This window comes from Gouania willdenowi, chromosome 18 (genome assembly GCF_900634775.1).
Source record: "Gouania willdenowi chromosome 18, fGouWil2.1, whole genome shotgun sequence".
NCBI lineage: Eukaryota > Metazoa > Chordata > Actinopteri > Blenniiformes > Gobiesocidae > Gouania > Gouania willdenowi.
This window is the reverse complement of record NC_041061.1, coordinates 23,908,732-23,929,254: the sequence shown is the minus strand read 5'-3', so window position 1 is coordinate 23,929,254 and position 20,523 is coordinate 23,908,732. Positions and strand designations below refer to the sequence as shown.

General features: G+C 40.3%; 1 protein-coding gene across 41 annotated transcripts in view; it reads right to left on the bottom strand.

Moving 5' to 3' along the window:
* ank2b (ankyrin 2b, neuronal) overlaps window positions 1-20,523 on the bottom strand; it is a 229,697-nt gene that overhangs the window by 51,615 nt on the left and 157,559 nt on the right. For all 41 annotated transcript variants that reach the window (XM_028474145.1, XM_028474134.1, XM_028474137.1 and 38 more), the window contains 15 exons: window positions 15,869-15,967; window positions 12,604-12,702; window positions 11,468-11,665; window positions 11,281-11,379; window positions 11,080-11,178; window positions 9,260-9,358; window positions 8,940-9,137; window positions 6,801-6,899; window positions 5,759-5,857; window positions 4,619-4,816; window positions 4,402-4,500; window positions 3,336-3,434; window positions 3,155-3,253; window positions 2,970-3,068; window positions 1,281-1,353 (listed from right to left, as the gene is read on the bottom strand). In XM_028474145.1, the coding sequence (XP_028329946.1) occupies window positions 1,281-1,353; window positions 2,970-3,068; window positions 3,155-3,253; window positions 3,336-3,434; window positions 4,402-4,500; window positions 4,619-4,816; window positions 5,759-5,857; window positions 6,801-6,899; window positions 8,940-9,137; window positions 9,260-9,358; window positions 11,080-11,178; window positions 11,281-11,379; window positions 11,468-11,665; window positions 12,604-12,702; window positions 15,869-15,967 (1,756 nt within the window). The remainder of the gene's footprint in view (window positions 1-1,280; window positions 1,354-2,969; window positions 3,069-3,154; window positions 3,254-3,335; window positions 3,435-4,401; window positions 4,501-4,618; window positions 4,817-5,758; window positions 5,858-6,800; window positions 6,900-8,939; window positions 9,138-9,259; window positions 9,359-11,079; window positions 11,179-11,280; window positions 11,380-11,467; window positions 11,666-12,603; window positions 12,703-15,868; window positions 15,968-20,523) is intronic.

Below are 20,523 nucleotides of genomic sequence, written 5' to 3'. Positions count from 1 at the left end.
CAGTCACTCGCTAACAGCCAATCACAGGCTGCATTATGTGTTTGCTAGTTGCTCACCACCGACACCAAGCACATGTTGCTATGTTTATGTAGCTGCTGCTTTCAGCTTTATTCAAACTCACATACTGTGTAGATTAAAGGGGCAGTATTATGAAAAATGCACTTTATAATGGTTTTGCTGCAGTGATATACATTCCTTTAGCCTCATTCACAGGGTCAAAGTTGAAAAAGTTTTGTTTCCTCCCTCCCTTGTTATTCCACATTTTGTAAAAATTCAGTTCCAAACGAGCGAGTTGGATTTTTCTCTTGTTGTGACGTTACAACACGGAAACTCCTTCCCTACATAAGAATGTGAGCTCCTTCCTGTCAAACGACCTCACAGGTAAAACAAAAAACAGGTTGATATTACAGTTTATATGACAGTTAATATCTTTACGTTCAGTATATAGATAATCCAGTACATAGATATAGCGAAGAGCACTCACAATCAGTTCCACTTTTAGTAGCAGTTATGTCCCCTTGTATCGCTTTTATGGGATCATCTGACGTGTTTGTGTCCCAATGCGACACAGCGGTTGGACAAAACAATGGATTAACGTCTTAAATGGACTATTCCTGTGACCAGAAGAGGGGCGGACGAAAAGAAAGCAGAGCAGCATCTCGTGTGAGGGATTAAAAGAGCTGACTCAGCTGATCGTTGAGATTTTACTTTCCTGCTGCGCAGCGTGAGCGGTTACAATCAGTTCCATTTTTATTAGCCGTTATACCACCTCGTAACTCTTTTATGGGATGATCTGATGTGTTTGTGACACAATGCGATGCAGCGCTCAGACAAAACAGTGGACTATTGTCTTAAATGGACTTTTCCTCTGGTCAGACGAGTAAGGAGGAGAAGGAAAACTGTTTATGATTTACTGCTGCTGCTGTGATAAACACACACGCTGGAGCAGCCATGTAGCGTGTCTGTTTATGTCTACTCATGCATATGCATGAAGGTCCAAAAAACAGCCTGTTTTTAGGAGCACTCAGAAAGTGACTTTTCAGAGGGCTAATACTCCAGAAAACAGGCGAGTGTGGGAAAATAAACCTCAAATACTATGTTGTTGGGGTTCTTGCAGATGGGTGAAAAATAGCATAATACCAAACCTTGAAGCAGCTTGATGATCTATTTTAGGTGGCAGATTATAGATATTTTGTGGATAGATGCAGGAAACTAATGACCGGTACAAGAGTGAAAATACAAAGTACTATTGATTTGGGGGGCGTTTGGTTGGTGCTCACCTTCTTCATCAGACACATCCAGTACTTCAGTCATGGTCTCCGGCACATTCAGCTTGTGTTTTTCTGTCACAGTCTAACAACACACAGACAATAAAAGCCTTGAAATGCACAGACATCACTTCAGGACTTAAGACTTGCATTATACTTTATATTAAATTAAATCATGCATTTCAAAGTAACTACAATGTAACTCTAACTGAATCCATGTTTGTATAAATGCCTGAAAGCATGAACAAAGGTTTAATAAAGGTATTAAATTACATCACATGTCCATCCACTCTTTTCATTATATCCATGTCTTTTAAGGCTTTATTACATAATGTCGGCTGTAGTCCGGGCCGCCGCCATCTTGGATTATGTCGTCACCAGCGCGTCATCGCCGCAGAGTTGCACTAGCACAGAATGACTCAAATAACTGTAAAGAGGTCTTATATTAGTCTATTTTCTTTTTAAAGTGGTGTTTTTTTGTGTCTCTAGACTTCAATTACATTTATGTATATAATATGTTCACTACAATATAAACAGGTTCACAATATAATTATTTTTTATAGTTTCTGTTTCCACTGTATCCAGAATAATACTAATAATTCTCAGCAATAACTATTGATTAATTTGTCACATGACTGTTCCAGGGTTTGAGTTTGTTTTATTTAGTTTCACATCTACCTGTAGCTCTATGTTTTTTAGACTGCTGACAACTTGTTTGTAGTTTTATTTCAGAAAGTTTCACTTTTACAGTTACAGCTGGAAACCTTTGTTAATTGAATATCCTAGTTACATTACAGCAACCAGATTAAACTATATCAACTAAGTGAATTAATAAAAAATGCCTGTTTAAAGCCTTTTTTAAACTAAAAAATTATCTTGTGAAATCTGTGACCTGTTGACCTGCACAACTCAAAGAATTAGAATCAAGAATCATTATTTCTTGGCAGAAATACTTTTAAACACTTGCTGTACATTCAGCTGACATAAAAATCTTGTTTTCAAATATGTAGAATAATTGTGAATTTATCAGTAGCAGTAGTAGTTTTAATATTTTAGTTAATTTTTTGCACCTTTTTTGTCGATCAAATGTATTTAATATAAACTAAAATTAAGGAGGAAATGTTTTTTAACTGTCGAACCTTGTCATAGTTTTATTTATTTATAGATTATTTTAAATTGAAAAAAAAATATGTTCATGGTCTTGGTCTTGACTCGGTCTCGGCTCCCGAAAGTCTTGGTCTTGTCTTGGTCTCGGTGCATTCTGGTCTCGGGCAAGTCTTGGTCTCGGATAGTGTGGTCTTGAACACAACACAACTCGGCACTTTCATAGATGTTTGTGTTTACTAAGATGTTAATGACTTAAAAGAATCAGAATCTGTTGTAGAAGCAAATGTAAAACTTTTTTGAAAAATGTAATTTGACAGCTTGATAGACGTATCACTTTTTTTAATATTAGTACTTAAATTACAGTTAGTTACCATTTACTTGTTCTCACAAGTTTAAAAAAATGAAATAAACTGTATTTCATACCATTTTGTTCTTTGTAATTACTGATACTGTGATATATCATGGTAATGTACACCCCTACTATGCAGAAAGTACACAGACATGCATGAGGGTTTTACTTATATTATGGAAAAACAGTTACTTGGGTCCTGAATTGAACATTTCATGGAATTTAATTCAGATTTAAAATCATACTGTTGTGGTGGTAATGATCTCCTCGGTGACGACCCGCAGTGTGTCAACCACAGAGATGTAGCCCAGCCTCCGAGCGATCCCCAGTGCAGTGTTTCCATTCTGCAGAACGGACGAAACATGCAAGAATTAAAATCTAGGCCCACCTTGGTTTAACTTTGGTTTGTTCAGATGTATTTTTAACTCACAACAGTGATGGCGTTGGGTTTGGCACCGTGCTGCAGCAGGACATTGATAATGTGTGTGTTGCCCTGTTGGGCAGCCTGGTGGAGGGGAGTGTATCCATTCTGAGGAGGAAACAAAGAAAGAACTTGAAAATTTTGTTTTGGATTTTTGAATGAGCTGAAGTAACTGGAGTAGCTGTAGTACCTTGGTTTTGGCGTTGACACTTGCTCCACTCTGAAGCAGGAAGTTGACCATCTTGGCATTGCCATAATGACATGCTACGATCAGTGGTGTGTAGCCCAACTGTAAGACAGAAGGGAAAAAAAGCTGAAACAAACTGTTACCGTAAATAATCCGGTTCAATGATATAACTATAAAAATATTATCCACGTTGTTCCTCAGCCTGATTTTTCAAAAGTAAACAGCTCAGATTCAGAAAAACGGATTGGATCAAAACTTGAAAATGGGTTATTCAAAATAAAAAATCTTGGTTTTGATCCAGATCAAACCTGTAGTTTGGGGTTTTTCAGAATGGGATCACTTTGATCCAAAAAAATTCAGGCCCAAAATGTGATGAAACTTTAAAAGTGTATCAAATAATACTATATATGGATCATGCAGTAAAGCTTACAAGATATCCAATTTATTCATGAGGTTTTAGTTTGATTTGTTCATCCGTCAGGCTACAGTCATTATGTAGGCTATAACATATTCAGCCTTTCAGTTGGTTTGGCCTCATAAAATAATCCCCCAAACAGCTGTCAATATTGACCACAAATAATATATTTAATTATGTCACTAATTGATGTATATTCATCACAATCAAAAATATTGTTGTTTTTGTTTTTAGATTATTTTTTAGTGATGCATGCAATTATAAAACAGGATAATAAAGTAATGGCAATGGCATCACTGCTTTCAGAAATTTGAAGCGCCCTTCATCAAACAAAGATGAGCACTGGTTATCCAGATTTGGTGTTCCTGGTAAGTTTCTATCCGGATCAGATTGATCCAATCCAATGTTGCCTTGAAAAACCGGCTAAAGGTAAGATAGATTACGTGATCATGGATAGCAATCAATTTTATCCGGATCAAACCTTTTGAAAAACCGGTTCCAGAGATACTACTGTAAGAGGCATCCACTGTAAGTGTTAATAGAAGCTGTTGCCTTTAGATATGCTGGCATTTGATAATAATTGTACAGCCTATATTTAGCTTCACAATCAGCAAGTAGCGACTTGAGGAACCGGAGTAGAAAACTTGCTCTTACTTTAGTTTGTTGGTCAAGGTTAGCTCCGTTTCTCGCCAGGATCTCAGCAACAACCACTTTGTCCTCCTGAGCTGCCAGATGGAGCGCAGTCAGGCCGCTCTGCATGGTATATATACATATAAAAAGTGTTTAATATTGATAGTACAGCTCTAAAGTGAACGTATTACTGCAGTGTGCTCTTTGAAAACGGTAATAGTTTGAGATAAATGGGCCGTACCTTGGTGGGAGTGTTGACTTGCGCTCCTTTGCTTATAAGCAGCGCTGCCATCTCTGCGTGACCCTCCTGTGACGCCAGATGGAGCGGCGTGACGCCCTGCTTGGTCAGAATATTGGTATCTGCTGCGTACTGCAGCAGCACCGTGGCTATGTCCATCTGATTCTTCTTAGCCGCAATGTGCAGAGGGGTGTAGCCGTTCTAGGTGACAGATGTTTGGGTTACAACATGGTGAACAGCAATAGTGAATAGTAAAAAGTCTTTACAACTGGTTAGAATGTTCTCACATAGCTTAAGTACACTACAGCAGAAATATGATGCTGGTGTCAGGGGTTTGCGCAAAATGCCGCATGGAGCAAAAACTTTTAACTTTTTTATCTTGAACGAAAAACAAACAGAAATCTGTGTTTCCTAAGTGCGATAACCCTAAAAATAAAAGCAATAGGTTGGTAACACCGCATAATGCACTGAAAAAAGTCTGGATAATATCATAATTCTAAAAAATGTTATAAATATGTGCTTTATGGTTAAAACATCCATATACTGTATGTACTATACAAATATAGAATAATTGCTTGTGTTCTTTTGTGTAAATGTAATGTTGTGCAGTATGTAATACCCAAACAGAATGTCTTTCTTCATAAAAACCTAATAATCATAATCTTAATTTTAAATTTTTCTTAAAAAACAAAACAATACAAAAATATGGTCATAGATAGTATACTGTATATCAATCAATCAATCAATCAATCAATCTTTATTTGTATAGCGCCAAATCATAACCAATGGTATCTCAAGGCACTTTACAGTAGAGCAGTCTTAAGGACGGACTCTTCATTTTATGGATACACACATATGCATATATACGTATATACACATACATATGTATCCCACACCCAACATGAATTCATCATGGCGGCAAGGAAAACCTTCTGTATAAGCAACTAATAACCATGAAAAACAATAAATAAATGTTATTCTAAATGAAGATATTATTTCTTGCATTTTGTATTTACCACCACATTGTGTGAAAACATCATTACCTTATGACACAATACTTTATTATGTAATGTGTCATGTGGTGTTAAAAGCTTCTGAGATACAGGAATTCCACTGACTTCTAAAAGTCCTGCTCTCCCTTACCTTTGCCATTGTGTGGGGTGAAGCCCCTTTGTCCAGGAGCAACAGCGCCACATTCTGGTTATCATAATGTGCTGCGACATGGAGCGGGGTGAGGCCGTTCTGTAACCAATGGACAGTGAGTGCAGGGTTATTAAGTGGACATTAGTGTAACATTACACACAATAGTAATCAATAGTATTCCATGTCATTTCACAAATGGCCCACGCACTTTGGTGTAAGAAAAATCTGAATTTTTTTACCAATTGTTCCATGATTATTCAATAGATACTGTACATTTTTAGTTTGATGAGATATGGATATTTTAGTGAGGAGGATATGTGTCGTTTTTCGCTCTTCTCATTTTTCTTTCATTTCCACCTTCCAATATCTCAGGAACTACACCACATAGGGAACTGATTTTTTTTTTGTATAGTAATACAGCTCTACCTACTCTCTTATAATATACAGAAACATCTGCTCTACATCCTATCTGGTGGACATGCCAGCCCCTGGGGTTTGGGGCTGGAACATGTTTGGGCCTTCAGTAAACAACTGTGCATATGCCTCAGCTCCCTGTATTTTGATAGCTTTGAGCTATGTCACTAATGATTAGTCACATATATGGATTGGTTCTTAGTTGACAGTCTCTTGAATTTTCATTGGCCCATAACTACATGTGGGAATGTCTGTTTTAATTTATAGTAAAAAAGCTACTCTCTCTTGGGACTTCTACATTTTTATTTTGAACCCCAACTTTGGGGCTATTTCACCACTCTCCGATATTAAAAATCCTTTACATGAGGTCATTGTAAACTTGCCTCTGTGTCTCATAATCATTTGTCCAACTTTTTTGAGACCTAGGTGAGTAGGATGTCCTGAAAAATTGTTGAAAAGACATGGAATGACCATATTATGAACTGACTACACAAGCACATAGACTAATTATTAGGGATTGATGCAAAAAGGCTAAAGAATGTCATCAAAAGAAGCCATCATGTACAAATATTGTGATATAATATCTGGAATATAAAGAATATTAATAATAAATCCAAAATATTCCTACCTTGCCAGCAGAATCTGGAGGTGCTCGACGCTGCAGCAGGAGCTTGGCTACGCTCAGGCTGCCATACTTTGCAGCCACGTGCAGGGGCGTAAAACCTTTCTGTAAACATTCAAGAATTAGGAATTATAAAGTGATAACAACAAATATATTAAGTATCTCATCCAGTGGTTTGTTTTCTGCTCTTTAAAGCCATTGGGTTTGTGTTAAGTGATGTTTAGCTTGTGTTTGCCCCTGGTACAACCTCTCACTTTTAAAGTTCACTGCCATTTATTTCACACATACACCAGCAGAGGGAGCGCTTACATTATTACAGGTATGTTAAAGCAGAACTAAGCAACTTTTTCACCTTAATAAATCCTTCTCGTGGTCCCTGAAAACTGTACTTGCAACTTTCCTGCCTCTGACCCGGTGGCCCAATACAAACTAATGCTAGATTATGACCAGCCCCATAACTACACACGGTTGTCTCCAAATTCACTTTTATCAAACTTATATCAGGGCGGAGCCAGCAAGAAAAAGGCAGAGAAGACCTTTGTCCGCGGAACGGAGCAACTCCATGCAGTGACAGCTCAGCAGCAACACACAGCAATCACACACACTGTCGTTGCGGCAACAGGCACGCACACACACTCAACAACCCAGCACTCCATCAGGCAGCACACACACAAATAGCCATCCATCCATCCATCCATCCATCCATTTTCAGAGCTGCTTTGTCACCACACAAACATCACACACATTTCCACACTCCCTTCTGTATTACTCCCACATTTTTCATTTATTTTACTTGTCTCTCTTCCTCATACTGTTCACATGGTGTGAAAGCACCCTTAGTGCCACCGTTGTACTAGAATTTTTCAGTGATCGGTTGCTACCGTCTTGGGAGAGCAAAGGTGCGCATGTAGCTGTGGGGTGGGGCAGGCAGCGGGGGGGGGATGTTTTTACGACAGTGACATAACCAAAAGGGACCTTTAGGGGGAGGGCTAAGCGCAAGTTACTTAGTTCTGCTTTAAATAAACAAATCTGATAGACCTGAGAGCATCCCTTTGTTTGTGAAAATACTGAGTTATGTCCGGTGAAATTGATAAACGATGCTTAGACAGAGCGTTAAAAAGAACTGCATCAAAGTACTAGAAAATGTGTAGAAAAATGTGATAAAAAGGTAAGATCAAAATCCTGAATAGTATTGGTCAGGTTCTTGTTCTATCAATAAATAAATGAGTTAGTCTGTCATGGACTTGCTGCACTGTGTAGATTTTAAATGCACAGCCCTGATAATAATCACTGCATTCAAACGTTACCTTCACCGTCTCCACTGTCATTTATCAAAAGTGGGTCAAACAGAGAGACTTGCACATTAGTCTACGTTTGATCATTATTAGTTTAAAACGTCAAATTAGTGAGGCTTTTTTTTTCATTTTGTATTTGTAGACATCTCTTTACAGCTTAGAGGTTAAAGCTAATGCTCACTCTTACTTAGCCTATACGTAACTAGAAAAGAAAGCACTCAGCACGCACATATTTTAGTTAAAAGAAAGAACAACAGCTTATTTTGCCTCCATTACTGCTTAGAAAGTGTGAAATTTTATATTTAAGCCATCCAGGGGAAAAAAATCGAGCTTTTAGCTACTTTTAGCTTTGGTGCTATGTCATGCTTTCTTTTATTTTGATTTAATTCATAAACACCACAATGAGCCCACTTTATGAAGTTTTATGTCCATAAGTAGAGCTGAGAATACGAAAATAAGAGGTGAAACATTTTGATAGCCTTTTGTGACATTTTCACAAATCAACAACTTTCTGTATAGATGGTTTTCGCCAATGTCACTTTCTGGGTAGTAACCCGGATGCGCGGCCATGTTGGAGGTAAGCGGCTGTTGACACTCCATGTTGGAGGCTCACAGAGATGTACTCTGTGATCGAGAGCACAGAGGTGTACTCTGTGATGGATAAATCACGTAAAAGCTCCTCAAAATGCATTATTGGTGCAAAGGCATACAGGAAGGAATTGGTCCGCAGGACGGTTTATTGGTGGTGCAGATCCATACGAGTCAGCTTCCTCATAAGACAATTATAGTAAATATTTTCAGACATAAAACCCAACTTTCCATCAACCCATGACTGGAGTTATCCTCCCACCTTAGTGGCCAGTGAGTGTGAAGCTCCGGCCTCCAGCAGGACTGAGGCAGTCTCAAACTGCCCCTCCCTGGCTGAGATGTGGAGAGGAGTATAGCCGTTAGTCGTGGCTGCGTCAGGATGTGCCATGTGCTGCAGAAGCAGCTGAACGATTTCAGTTTTCCCCAGACGAGACGCAATGTGAAGAGGGGTCTGGTCCTCCTGTGTTGGACACACACCAATCAGCAAACAGGAGAACCAGCGCTCCAAAAGGACATAATGCTAAAGATTAGGAAGGATTGACAAATGTGTGTTTTTTTGGTTTTTGAGGTAACACGTCTTACCCGTGCTCGGGCATCCACCATTCCTCCGTTTCTGAGCAGGCATCTGACCACCTCCACCTGACCTGCCCGAGCGGCCATGTGTAAGGCTGTTTCCCCTCGCTGCAACACAATATTAACATGGAGTTAGTCTACAATAAATGTGATTGTGGCATTGTAATCAAAAATTCGCCCATGTTGTCGAGCACAGTGACTTCATATTTTGCATACTTGATACATGTCGTGCAGAGATAAAAGTTATTTACATTTTTTTGAATCATTAAATGTGATTAGAACTACAATTGAACTTGATTCTGTTAAATATTAACTTTTTTTTTTTTAATATAATATAATGTGATAAAAGGTGGTTTCTTTTGCAATCACACAATCTATTATTAGTTAAGTCCAAAACTCTTGTGTCATGTGCCCTTGTAAAGCTGAAAGCTGAACTAATTACTAATGAAGATGTAAAAAGGTAAAATTTAGTTTATAAGTGAAGAACAAAGTTTGAATCTAACTAATTCAAGTTGGTAAATAACTGAGAAGGGTTTTTATAATCCAAATTGTGAAAAAGATGTATAGATTCAAGGATCTGTATTTGTCATTTGAACTTCCTAAAGTTCTCCGTTAAGCCCTTAAAGAATAAATGGAGTAAAGAGTAATAGTATGAAAGAATAAAAATAGAAAAACAAATACAAATAGCAAAGTAATATAAATGGAATATAAAAAATAATACAAATACACAATAATAATAATACAATAATATACAAAACAGAGGCTCAATAGGAATGTATTCACTTTAAAATGAAAATACAAAGACATAGAATAGAAAGTTTTGTTAATATAAAATGTATAAATATATTATGATAAAAATTATAAATATAACATTTGTATTAACTTCTTTTTTTTTTTTTAAAAAACAACATAAATTCAATATGTTCTACACAGTTTATAGGGAGTATGTAATATGATATTATTAGTGTTTTAGGGGTTATAGTTTTGTTTGTTAGTGTTTAGTTTGTTTCAACATTCATAATAAGTTTAAAAATTGTTGATACCTTAGTGCCCCCTATTGATGAGCCATCGCTAGTTACATAGGCCCTGTCCCAGTACTGCACCCTCGCACCAATTTTTCATGATGACTGCATTACTCGTTGTACTTTTGATTAGAGACGTTGCTCCTTTGCTGAGTCATGCTAGATTAGATTACTCGTAGTACAGACAGATTGTGCTGCATTCACAGTGCCAGCAAAAAACCAGTCTCAGCATAACTCTGATAAGGGCGACCGTGGCTCAGGTGGTAGTGGGTCGTCTTCTGATCGAGAGGTTGGGGGTTCGATCCCAGTACCTGACTATGTGTCGAAGTGTCCTTGGGCAAGACACTGAACCCTAAGTTGCTCCCAGTGGTCGACTAGTGCCTTGCATTGCAGTCCTGTCCCACTGGTGTGTGAATGTGAGAGTGATTGGGTGAATGAGCTGATAAGTAAAGCGCTTTGAGACTGCTTCAGTGTGGTGATAAAGCTCTATATAAAATCAAGTCCATAAGCAGAGCTCTGAAGAACCCTCCCTCCCCTTCCTCTTCATCAGCTATAAAATATATTGCTTTACTCTTCCAGGGTTCAGGCGCGTCACCCTTCTTGCGGAAGTGGGTTGTTGTATTTATCCTTTCCTCTTTTCTTTATTAAATATGTTTTTTTTTTATACATTCACTTCTCAGAGTGGATTTCATCAATGCAGAGCAACTGTTGTGGGTCAAAATCAGAGGACAGCTGAAATGTTTCCTTTCCAAAAGGTTTGCATAATGACAATAAAAAAGGATTCTGATTCTGGTTCCCAGCACTTACTATGTTGCTGACATCAGGAGAGGCTCCGTTCTGCAGCAGGAGGAGGACAATGTTCAGGTGGCCCATGAAGGCAGCAACATGGATGGGAGTCAGGCCAGACTGAACATAAGAAAGGAAAATAGAGATGATTAATGATAATATCACACTTCCGACTGTGGTAAACAATGGCAGTCCCAGCAGGTAAAAAAGTATCAAAAGTACCTCTGTGATGGCCTGAATGGAAGCTCCATATTTCACCAGCAACTCCATCACCTTCACTCGGTTCTTCTTACAAGCTATGTGCAGCGGAGTGAAGCCATTCTGTGCAGAGAAGATATGAAACTTATAGCTATGGTATTATTTGTCCTATACTGTATATCTGTGTTGGGGACATTTCTTTGGCACGCACCAAGGCCCTGGCGTTAGGGTTGGCCCTCTTGTCCAGCAGCAGCTTGGTGACTCTGTAGTGACCACAGTGAGCAGCCACGTGTAGCGCTGTCAAGTAATCCAACGTCACGTCGTCTACGGGTGCTTTGTGCTGCAAAAGGTGTTTGACACACTCCACGTGGTCGCCCTGAGCCGCCATGTGAAGAGGAGACAGGCCATTCTGAAAAGATAGAATACATTATCCTATTTATCCAGTTGCGGCAAGCGTTTCATAGAAAAATCACACCAATTTCAAAGGTTTATCTAACAGTAAATAAGGTCAAAGGGGCATTAGTTGGTAGCTTAATGTTGGCAAAGCAAATTAGCTTTACTAAAATAATTTTTTGGTGTTTTTTTTGGTAAATTCATAGTAAGGATACGATTTTTGGTTTAGCTACACTAGCTAATCATGATTTGAGTATTTTAAATGATGCAGAATGTTTTAACAATGCCAACATAAGTCGGTAAATGTGACTCCAATATATTCAAAGTTAAACACAGCTATCTCATTGTTTTTAATCTATTTGTTGGAGATAAATTCCTTCAGTATAACAATGCAATCATTCTTTAGTTGCATATACTATAGTTACCTATTGGTAAAATAAAATAGGCCGTAGCTACGGGTACGTTAAACGTATCCGTAGACTGCCACTCTATGGATACACAGCGCCCCTCATTGGCCAGTTTAGGTCACGTGACATGTGCACCACGTGACTTAAAGTTCCGTCATTTGTATTTTAGCTCATATTTATTTTTTAGCTACCCCGCAAACCCTTTTATTTTAGCCCTATCCCTAACCCTAACCATAACTCTAACCCTAACCCTAACATGTTTATTTTTGTCGGAAATGTATTTTTAAAGGTGGAATTTGCCGTGTTAAATATGTTAAAATGAAGAAGAAGAAAAAAATTGTCATATATGGGGTTCAAACCCACGTCAGCGGTGAGTGCGATGACCACTCGACTATCCTGGCACGTTGGTAACACAAACACATTGCGCTTATGTAGAAAAGCTCCAGAAATGTAAGCAGACTATTATAGTATTAATACTTTAGGGATATATTTCTAATGCTTCATAAAGACTGAAACTTGGCAACATAGAAGTGAGCATGTGACCAACCTTAGTCCTTGCCAGCAGAGGAGCTCCTTTCTCCAGCAGCAGCTCCACAGCCGTGTCATGTCCACTACGAGCCGCACAGTGAAGGGGAGTCAAGCCATCCTGAAAAACACACGTATATAAAACATATATTACACATGAACTGCCTGAGTCTAACACCAACCTGGTTCTAGTGTGCATTAACTCATGTGCATAAAGTCAAATCTAGATCACAGCTAAGTTACTGTCAGAGATCTGTTTGCTGTGTTAATATAAGTGGAAAGTAATAGCTGGCATTGCCTTGAGCAGAAAGCATAGCAGAGGTCAGGTTATCCAGAGTATAAATGAATGTAATCCTCTGGCCGACACACTTCAGACCAAACTGAAAACAGCAGCTGTCCACATCTGTTGTCACTAATGGCGCTGATGTACCGGATCAACTGAGTCTCTAAACATTGACATGTGTCAACATTTTGGCACATTTAGTTGTCTTAGGTTTTATTTTGGAATGACTGTATACTTCGATTAGAAATGACATTAAAAGGCACAGAAATAAAACACAGAATCCCAAAACTGATCATTTTGGTTTAAGTTTGGACTAGCACATTTAGTTTCAACCTAATATAGATATCAGTCTCAACTCAGATTTGTTTCGTATGCAGGTTGTACTCACAGGTTGTACAAATGTAAGATATTTATGTGATTTTGATCACTTATAAAGCCTATATTGTTTTAAAATAATAATAATTCTTTTTTTTTTAAATTTTATTTAAAAAGCACCTTTCAGGCCACTTTACAATGAAACAGAATAATAAAAACAGTGCAATGCATTAAAAACAGTATAATACAAAGAACAAAAGACAAGAAAAAGCAATGTAGGCAAAATTAAGAATGAGAATTTACAGAGAATGGTCAGATTGGAAAATACAAGTTTTAAAGTGATACACGAATGCATGAAGCTCATTACTAAAACTTTGCTACTTATTATTCTGATTTTTTGCCCTCAAACACACATATATACTGTATATACAGTGTAATCCTCAATATGAGGAAATGGCCATTTTGGAGATTTCAGCCAATCAACATTCGCGTATCATGTTCTCTGCACGTTTTAAGGGCTGATTGTGGCATTTAGATCTATTAAATTATTGTTTTTTTAACAAATAAAATAATACCTTTACTGAAAATATTGATCCTTCAAAATCTCTTAAGTTCACTATTTAATACTCAACAAATATACTCATAAACCAACAGCTGTTTTTAGACAGAAAACAAAATGTACATTTTCCATTTAATGCAGTGTGTCAGTGTTAGAAACATTACACATGATGCAGTCAGCTCTGCATTGCCAGATGTAGATAATTGTTTCACCGAAAAACTTTAATAATCACTTAAATGTCTCTTACACCCCTCCTTTAGACACTCTAAATCCAACCTGGCAACGCAGCATCACAACACTTGACTTTCCTGTCTCTGCTCCACTGTTTTAAAACTTCTCTCACTTACTTATTATCCTGGGAAATCAAATTAAGATGCATTTATTTATTGTTTACTGACTTGTTCTTTGTTAACCCATTAATTTATTTATTATTTACAGTTAGATGCAATAGAAAATAGGGATTATCTCAAAAGGAGGAAATATTAGTGACCGACACAGCTGCGCGAAAATACAGATATGCTTTTAGAAAACCAGACTGTCACTTCCCAATTTTCAATATTATTATTGGGCATCCAATATCCGCGCAATGCAATAGTGGCCTCATTCCTCACACAACAGTAGTTTTAAATGGTTGAAACTTGAGAACATGTCATGTAGATCTACTTCTTTGGATTCCCTGCTGTGTACAAAGTTACCTCTCCCTCAACCTTTATGCAAATTTTCCACAAATCCAGTTGTTAAACATTCTTTCAAGATCTGGGCTCAATTCAGAAGAAGTTTCGGTCGAAATAATCTGTCAATTTACGCTCCTGTAATGCAAAACCTTATGTTTGTCCCTTCCGTTGTTGATGACTCTTTTGCAGTGTGGTTCACCCATGGCCTGAGGACACTGAAGGACATGTTTGTTGAAGGACTGTTTGCCTCATTTCAACAAGTGAAAGGGATATTTCAAATTCTTGAATCTCATTTTTTCAGATATCTTCAGCTTCGCCGTTTTGTGTCTGCTTCACTTATTCACTTCCCACCACGACCACCTGACACACTCCTTGAAAACATTTTGGACTTGAATGCAAACAAAAGGAATTACTGGTAAAATCTATGCTATTATTAATTCCTAGGATTTGGAACCATTGTCTTGTGTCAAAGGAAAGTGGGAGGAGGAATTTATAACTGTAATCCCTGAAGATGTATGGCAATCTGTGATAGATAATATATATTCTTCTTCAATTTGTTTAAGGCATAGGGCAATTCAATTTAAAATTGTTCACAGATTGCATTGGTCAAAAGTGAAACTGACGAAATTTCAACCTGACCTAGACCCCCACTGTGATCGCTGTGAAACTGAACCAGCGACTCTATCTCACATGTTTTGGTTTTGCTCAAAATTGACACACTTTTGGGAATCCATATTTAGATTTCTTTCGGGTGTATTTCAGATTAATGTTGAAGCGGGCGCCACAACTGCTATATTTGGTATTGTATCTCAATTTTCTAAATTTAATCAAAAGCAAAAAGATGTGATTGCGTTTACTACACTTATTGCCCGAAGGCATATACTGCTGAAATGGAAAGACAAATACCCTCCATCGTTTAGAATGTGGTTTGTTGATCTTTTGTCTCATCGAACATTGGGGAAGATACGATATTCTATAAGAGGTTGTGTCAGTAAGTTTTTTATTCTCTGGCAACCCATCTTGGATCAAATTAAACAGGTGGATCCCTCACTTCTTCTATCGGAATGATGTCGTATTCATATTTCTATTTTATTGTTTTTTTTTTTTTTTTTAAGGTGCAACAGGGTGGGAGTGTTCTGTGGGAGGGGGGGAGAGGGGTTATTAGCTAAAAAAAAAAAAAAAAGACATCGTTGTATTTTCTTCTCTTCTGTTTTGTATCATGTCTACAATAAAAAAACACTTTGAACAAAAAAAAAAAAAAGAAAACCAGACTGTGGCACATTGCCATGTGTATGTCCACCCTACGATGATTCTACTCTTTCATATATGTAATTTGAGCTACGGCGCTAGACGCTAACTCTCTAGCTAGCCTGCTAAACAAATCCAGCAGTATTTATCATGTTTTGTTAGATTTATGATGAGTCCAAAATAAATTTGACCTTTATGTGATACTCACTCTTGTTTTGGCATCAATCTGAGATCCACGATCCAGTAACAGCCGTACCATGTTAGTGTTGCCACGCTTCGAGGCCACATGGAGGGGAGTGATTCCATTCTGCAAGGGAAGGACAAAAGCAATATCTACTTAGAAAAACCATTATCGCACATTGCTTTATGGATAAAAACTGAAGTTGGAATTTTGTCCTCGCAGCCTACTGACTCTTTTCACACTGAAATATGTGCATCAGCAGCTGCGTTGCCATTACCCATGGAAATATGCAAAATCTAAATAGCACGATGAAAATTAGTAATGGACACACCTGAATTTTGAAAAAGCACTCAAATACTGCAAAAACGTTTTTACGCTTTCACAAGGATGTATTTCAGACGTTTCGATTTTGAAATGTGTCGCAAAGGATAAAGAACAAATTATAAACTTTATTGATCACCCAATGGGCAAAGTTTGGATATTGCAGCAGCTCCAAAAAAACAGGAAACAGGAAATATAATAGCATCAAACATTAATTAAATGACACTACCGTATCGGAATCGCAGTCTTCAAGCCTCACGTAATGTGGTCTGTTGGTCAGGTAGTGACAGTCAACTCCCACTCTTTCTAGCTCCCCCCTGAGCAGTCCAGCGAGTACCTTGAGTCTCGATCTTTAAAAGCCAAAGACCAAGTCCAAAACCTTGGTGTTCTGACATTCAGCAGTCAGATCAAATCTATCACAAAAAAATCCTTCTACCACCTAAAGAACATCTCCAGAGTGAAAGGTTTAATGACTCAGAAAGATCAGGAGAAACTGGTCCATGCTTTTATATCCAGCAGACTGGACTATTGTAATGGTCTTCTGACAGGAATCCCCCAAAAGAGCATCAAACATCTACAGCTGGTTCAAAACGCTGCAGCTCAGGTCTTAACCAGAACAAAAAGGTTAAAGCAATATACTCCAGTTTTAAAGTCTTTACACTGGCGCCCAGTCAGCCTCAGAATAAACTTTAAAGTTCTGCTGCTGGTGGATAAATCTGTGAATGGGTTTGGTCCAGAATACATCAGTGACATGTTAGTCACTGATGTCCATAGGTCTCTCAGATCTATGGACACAGGTCAGATAGTGGAGCCCAAAGCTCACAGCAAACATGGTGATGCTGCTTTTAGTTGTTATGCTGCAAAGAAGTGGAACTAACTGCCAGCAGAGTCACCATCCAATGTAAAATGTAAATGTTTTCTGTTGCACTTTTTAATCATGTAAAGCACATTGGATTGCTTTGTGTATGAAATGCGCTATACAAATACCTAATGCAAATGAAGGAGGAGTGGTTAAAACCAAATCCAGCTCCCTGATTGGTTGGAATATTTTCAAAAGCCAATGACAAGCCTCAATTTTCTTTTCACCTTACTTGTTGTACTCGTGACAAGTTTTGCATTGCAAGTGAAGTGTACTAGTAAACCTAAATTGAGTACTAGTACAGCTTAACTATGCTTGATTTCACTCATATCAACATTTTGCTCAACTTGGAAAGATACACCAGCTATTCCTACCAAACCCCTAACCCTAACCCTAACTCTACCCCTAACCCTAACCCTAACCCTAATTAACACCACTAGATCCTTCCACCTAACCCCAAAAATGCCAACATAGCTCCAAAGTTGTCAAAATTTAGCAAAAAGTGTCTTAATTTAGCAAATAACATTTAAAGGGGTAGTATTATAAAAAAAAATCTCTTTATAATGGTTTTGCTGCAGTGATATACATCCCTTACTAAAGAGATTAAAGCAGCAGTTCAAGGCAGCAAGTGAAGAGGAGAAGGAACCTCTTGCAGAGCTGCGCAGCATAATCCGCAAGAGGCTGATGACCTTGAGAAGGGCAGAGTGGCACAGGAGGAGGAGGAAAGAGAGGTCCAGGAAGCGAGCTGCCTTCCTTGCAAATCCGTTTGGGTTCACAAAGCAGCTGCTAGGGCAGAAGCGCAGTGGCCAACTTACCTGCTCCAAAGCTGAGGTCGACCACTACCTCAAAGAGACCTACAGCGATTCCTGCAGAGAGCAAGACCTGGGCCCCTGCAGGTCCCTAATTGATCCACCTGCACCAACTTGGGATTTCAACGGGAAGGAGCCCGCTTGGAAGGAGATTCAGGAAGTGGTCAAAAGGGCCAGAGCGAGCTCTGCTCCGGGGCCCAGTGGAGTACCTTATAAGGTGTATAAGAACTGCCCCAGGCTACTCCACAGGCTTTGGAAGATCCTGAGGGTAATCTGGAGGAAGGGCAAAGTGGCTGACCAGTGGAGACAGGCAGAGGGTGTGTGGATCCCGAAGGAGGAAAAGTCACAGAACATCAACCAGTTCCGAGCCATCTCGCTGCTAAGTGTTGAAGGGAAGATCTTCTTCAGCCTCGTCTCTAGGCGACTGACAGACTTCCTCCTGAAAAACTCCTACATCGACACCTCGGTCCAGAAAGGAGGGATCCCAAAGGTTTCCGGGTGTCTGGAGCACACAGGTGTGGTTACCCAGCTCATTAGGGAAGCCAGAGAGAACAAGGGCGACCTGGCTGTGTTGTGGCTGGACCTTGCAAACGCCTATGGATCCATACCCCACAAGCTGGTCGAAGAGGCACTAAACAGGCACCACGTCCCAAAGAAGGTCAAAGATCTGATCCTGGACTACTATTCCAACTTTAGCCTGAGAGTCTCCTCTGGATCAACAACTTCAGACTGGCACAAACTCGGAAAGGGAATCATCACCGGATGCACAATTTCTGTCATCCTCTTTGCACTGTCCATGAACATGCTGGTTAAGTCTGCGGAAGTTCAGTGCAGGGGGCCCCTCAGTAAGTCCGGAGTCCGACAGCCACCAATCCGAGCCTTCATGGATGACTTGACGGTGACAACGACATCTGTCCCAGGCTGCAGGTGGATTCTAAGTGGCCTTGAGGAGTTGATCTCGTGGGCTCGTATGAGTTTTAAGCCAGCTAAGTCTAGGTCCCTCGTGCTGAAGAAAGGGAAGGTCACTGGCAAGTTTAGTTTCTCCCTTGGCACCACCAAGATTCCATCACTAACAGAGAAACCAGTGAAGAGCCTGGGAAAGGTGTTCAACTGTAGCCTGAGAGACGCAGATTCCACACAATCAACGAATCAGGAGCTGGAGACCTGGTTGGCCGCGGTGGACAAGTCTGGCCTCCCTGGAAAGTTCAAGGCCTGGATTTACCAGCATGGCATTCTCCCTCGGATCCTCTGGCCCCTCTTGGTCTATGATTTCCCCATTTCAACAGTGGAAGGCTTCGAGATGAGGGTCAGCAGGTTTCTCCGCAGGTGGCTAGGACTGCCGCGAAGCCTGAGCAGCATTGCCCTATATGGGAAAAGCAACAAGCTGAAGCTCCCTATGAGCAGCCTAAGTGAAGAGTTCATGGTGACCCGGTCCAGGGAGCTGCTTCAATACCGGGAGTCTAGTGACCCAAAGGTTGCCCAGGCTGGGATTGAGGTCCGGACGGGACGGAAGTGGAGAGCTGCTGTGGCCGTGGACGTTGCGGAGTCTAGGGTACGGCAGAGGGTACTGGTGGGCAAAGTGGCACAAGGAAGAGCTGGCCTGGGTAGTGGTAGAACTCACTTTAATAAAGCAAAGAAGAGAGAGAGGAGGGCGCTGATCCTCGAGGAGGTGCGAGCAGGACTAGAGGAGAAGCGGGCCAGCCAGATGGTGGGAATGCGGCAGCAGGGAGCCTGGATGAGATGGGAGCAAGCGCTGGAGCGTAAGATCACATGGACCGAGCTGTGGAAAGCTGAGCCCCACCGAATCAAATTCTTGATCCAGGCGGTTTATGACGTGCTGCCTAGCCCATCCAACCTTTGCATCTGGGGGAAGGCAGAGACACCGGCTTGCCCCCTCTGCCAGAGGAGAGGAACCTTGGAGCACATCCTCAGCTGCTGTTCGAAAGCCCTGGGTGAAGGGCGCTACCGCTGGAGACACGACCAGGTCCTTAAGGCAATAGCTAATTCCATCTGCTGCGGGATTAGCCACAGCAAGAGCCTTCGCCCAGTGAAGAAGAGCATTACTTTCGTCAGAGCTGGGGAGAAGGTTGTAGTGACCACCCAAAATACCTCCCCTGGCCTGTTGGCAACGGCGCGTGATTGGGTGCTAAAGGTTGACCTGGGGAAGCAACTAAAGTTCCCCGAAGAGGTCGCAAAAACAACTTTGAGGCCAGACATTGTGATTACTTCAGTAGCCACCAAGCAGGTAGTTCTTTTGGAGCTTACTGTGCCGTGGGAGGACCGGATGGAGGAGGCCCATGAGAGGAAGAGGGCTAAGTACTCCGAGCTAGTGGAGGAGTGCAGGAGCAATGGTTGGCGGGCAAGATGCCAACCCATCGAAGTAGGATGCAGAGGATTTGCGGGCCAGTCTCTCTGCAGGGCCTACAAGATGCTGGGTATTGCTGGAGCCAGCCAGCGAAAGGCCATCAAGTTGGCCACAGATGCTGCAGAAGTGGCATCAAGGTGGCTGTGGATCAGGAGAGGAGAGGAGTGGCACGTAGGGTAGCGCTACCTGGGCACAAGCTGGGGCTTGATCAACCCCAGTTGGGTCGCCTGGAGGAGGGGGTCTGATTGTTGAAAGACCCGAAACCCCCTGTGATCCCAGGTTACATCACTGATGATGTGTCCAGGGGCACCACAAGGTGTATTTGAGA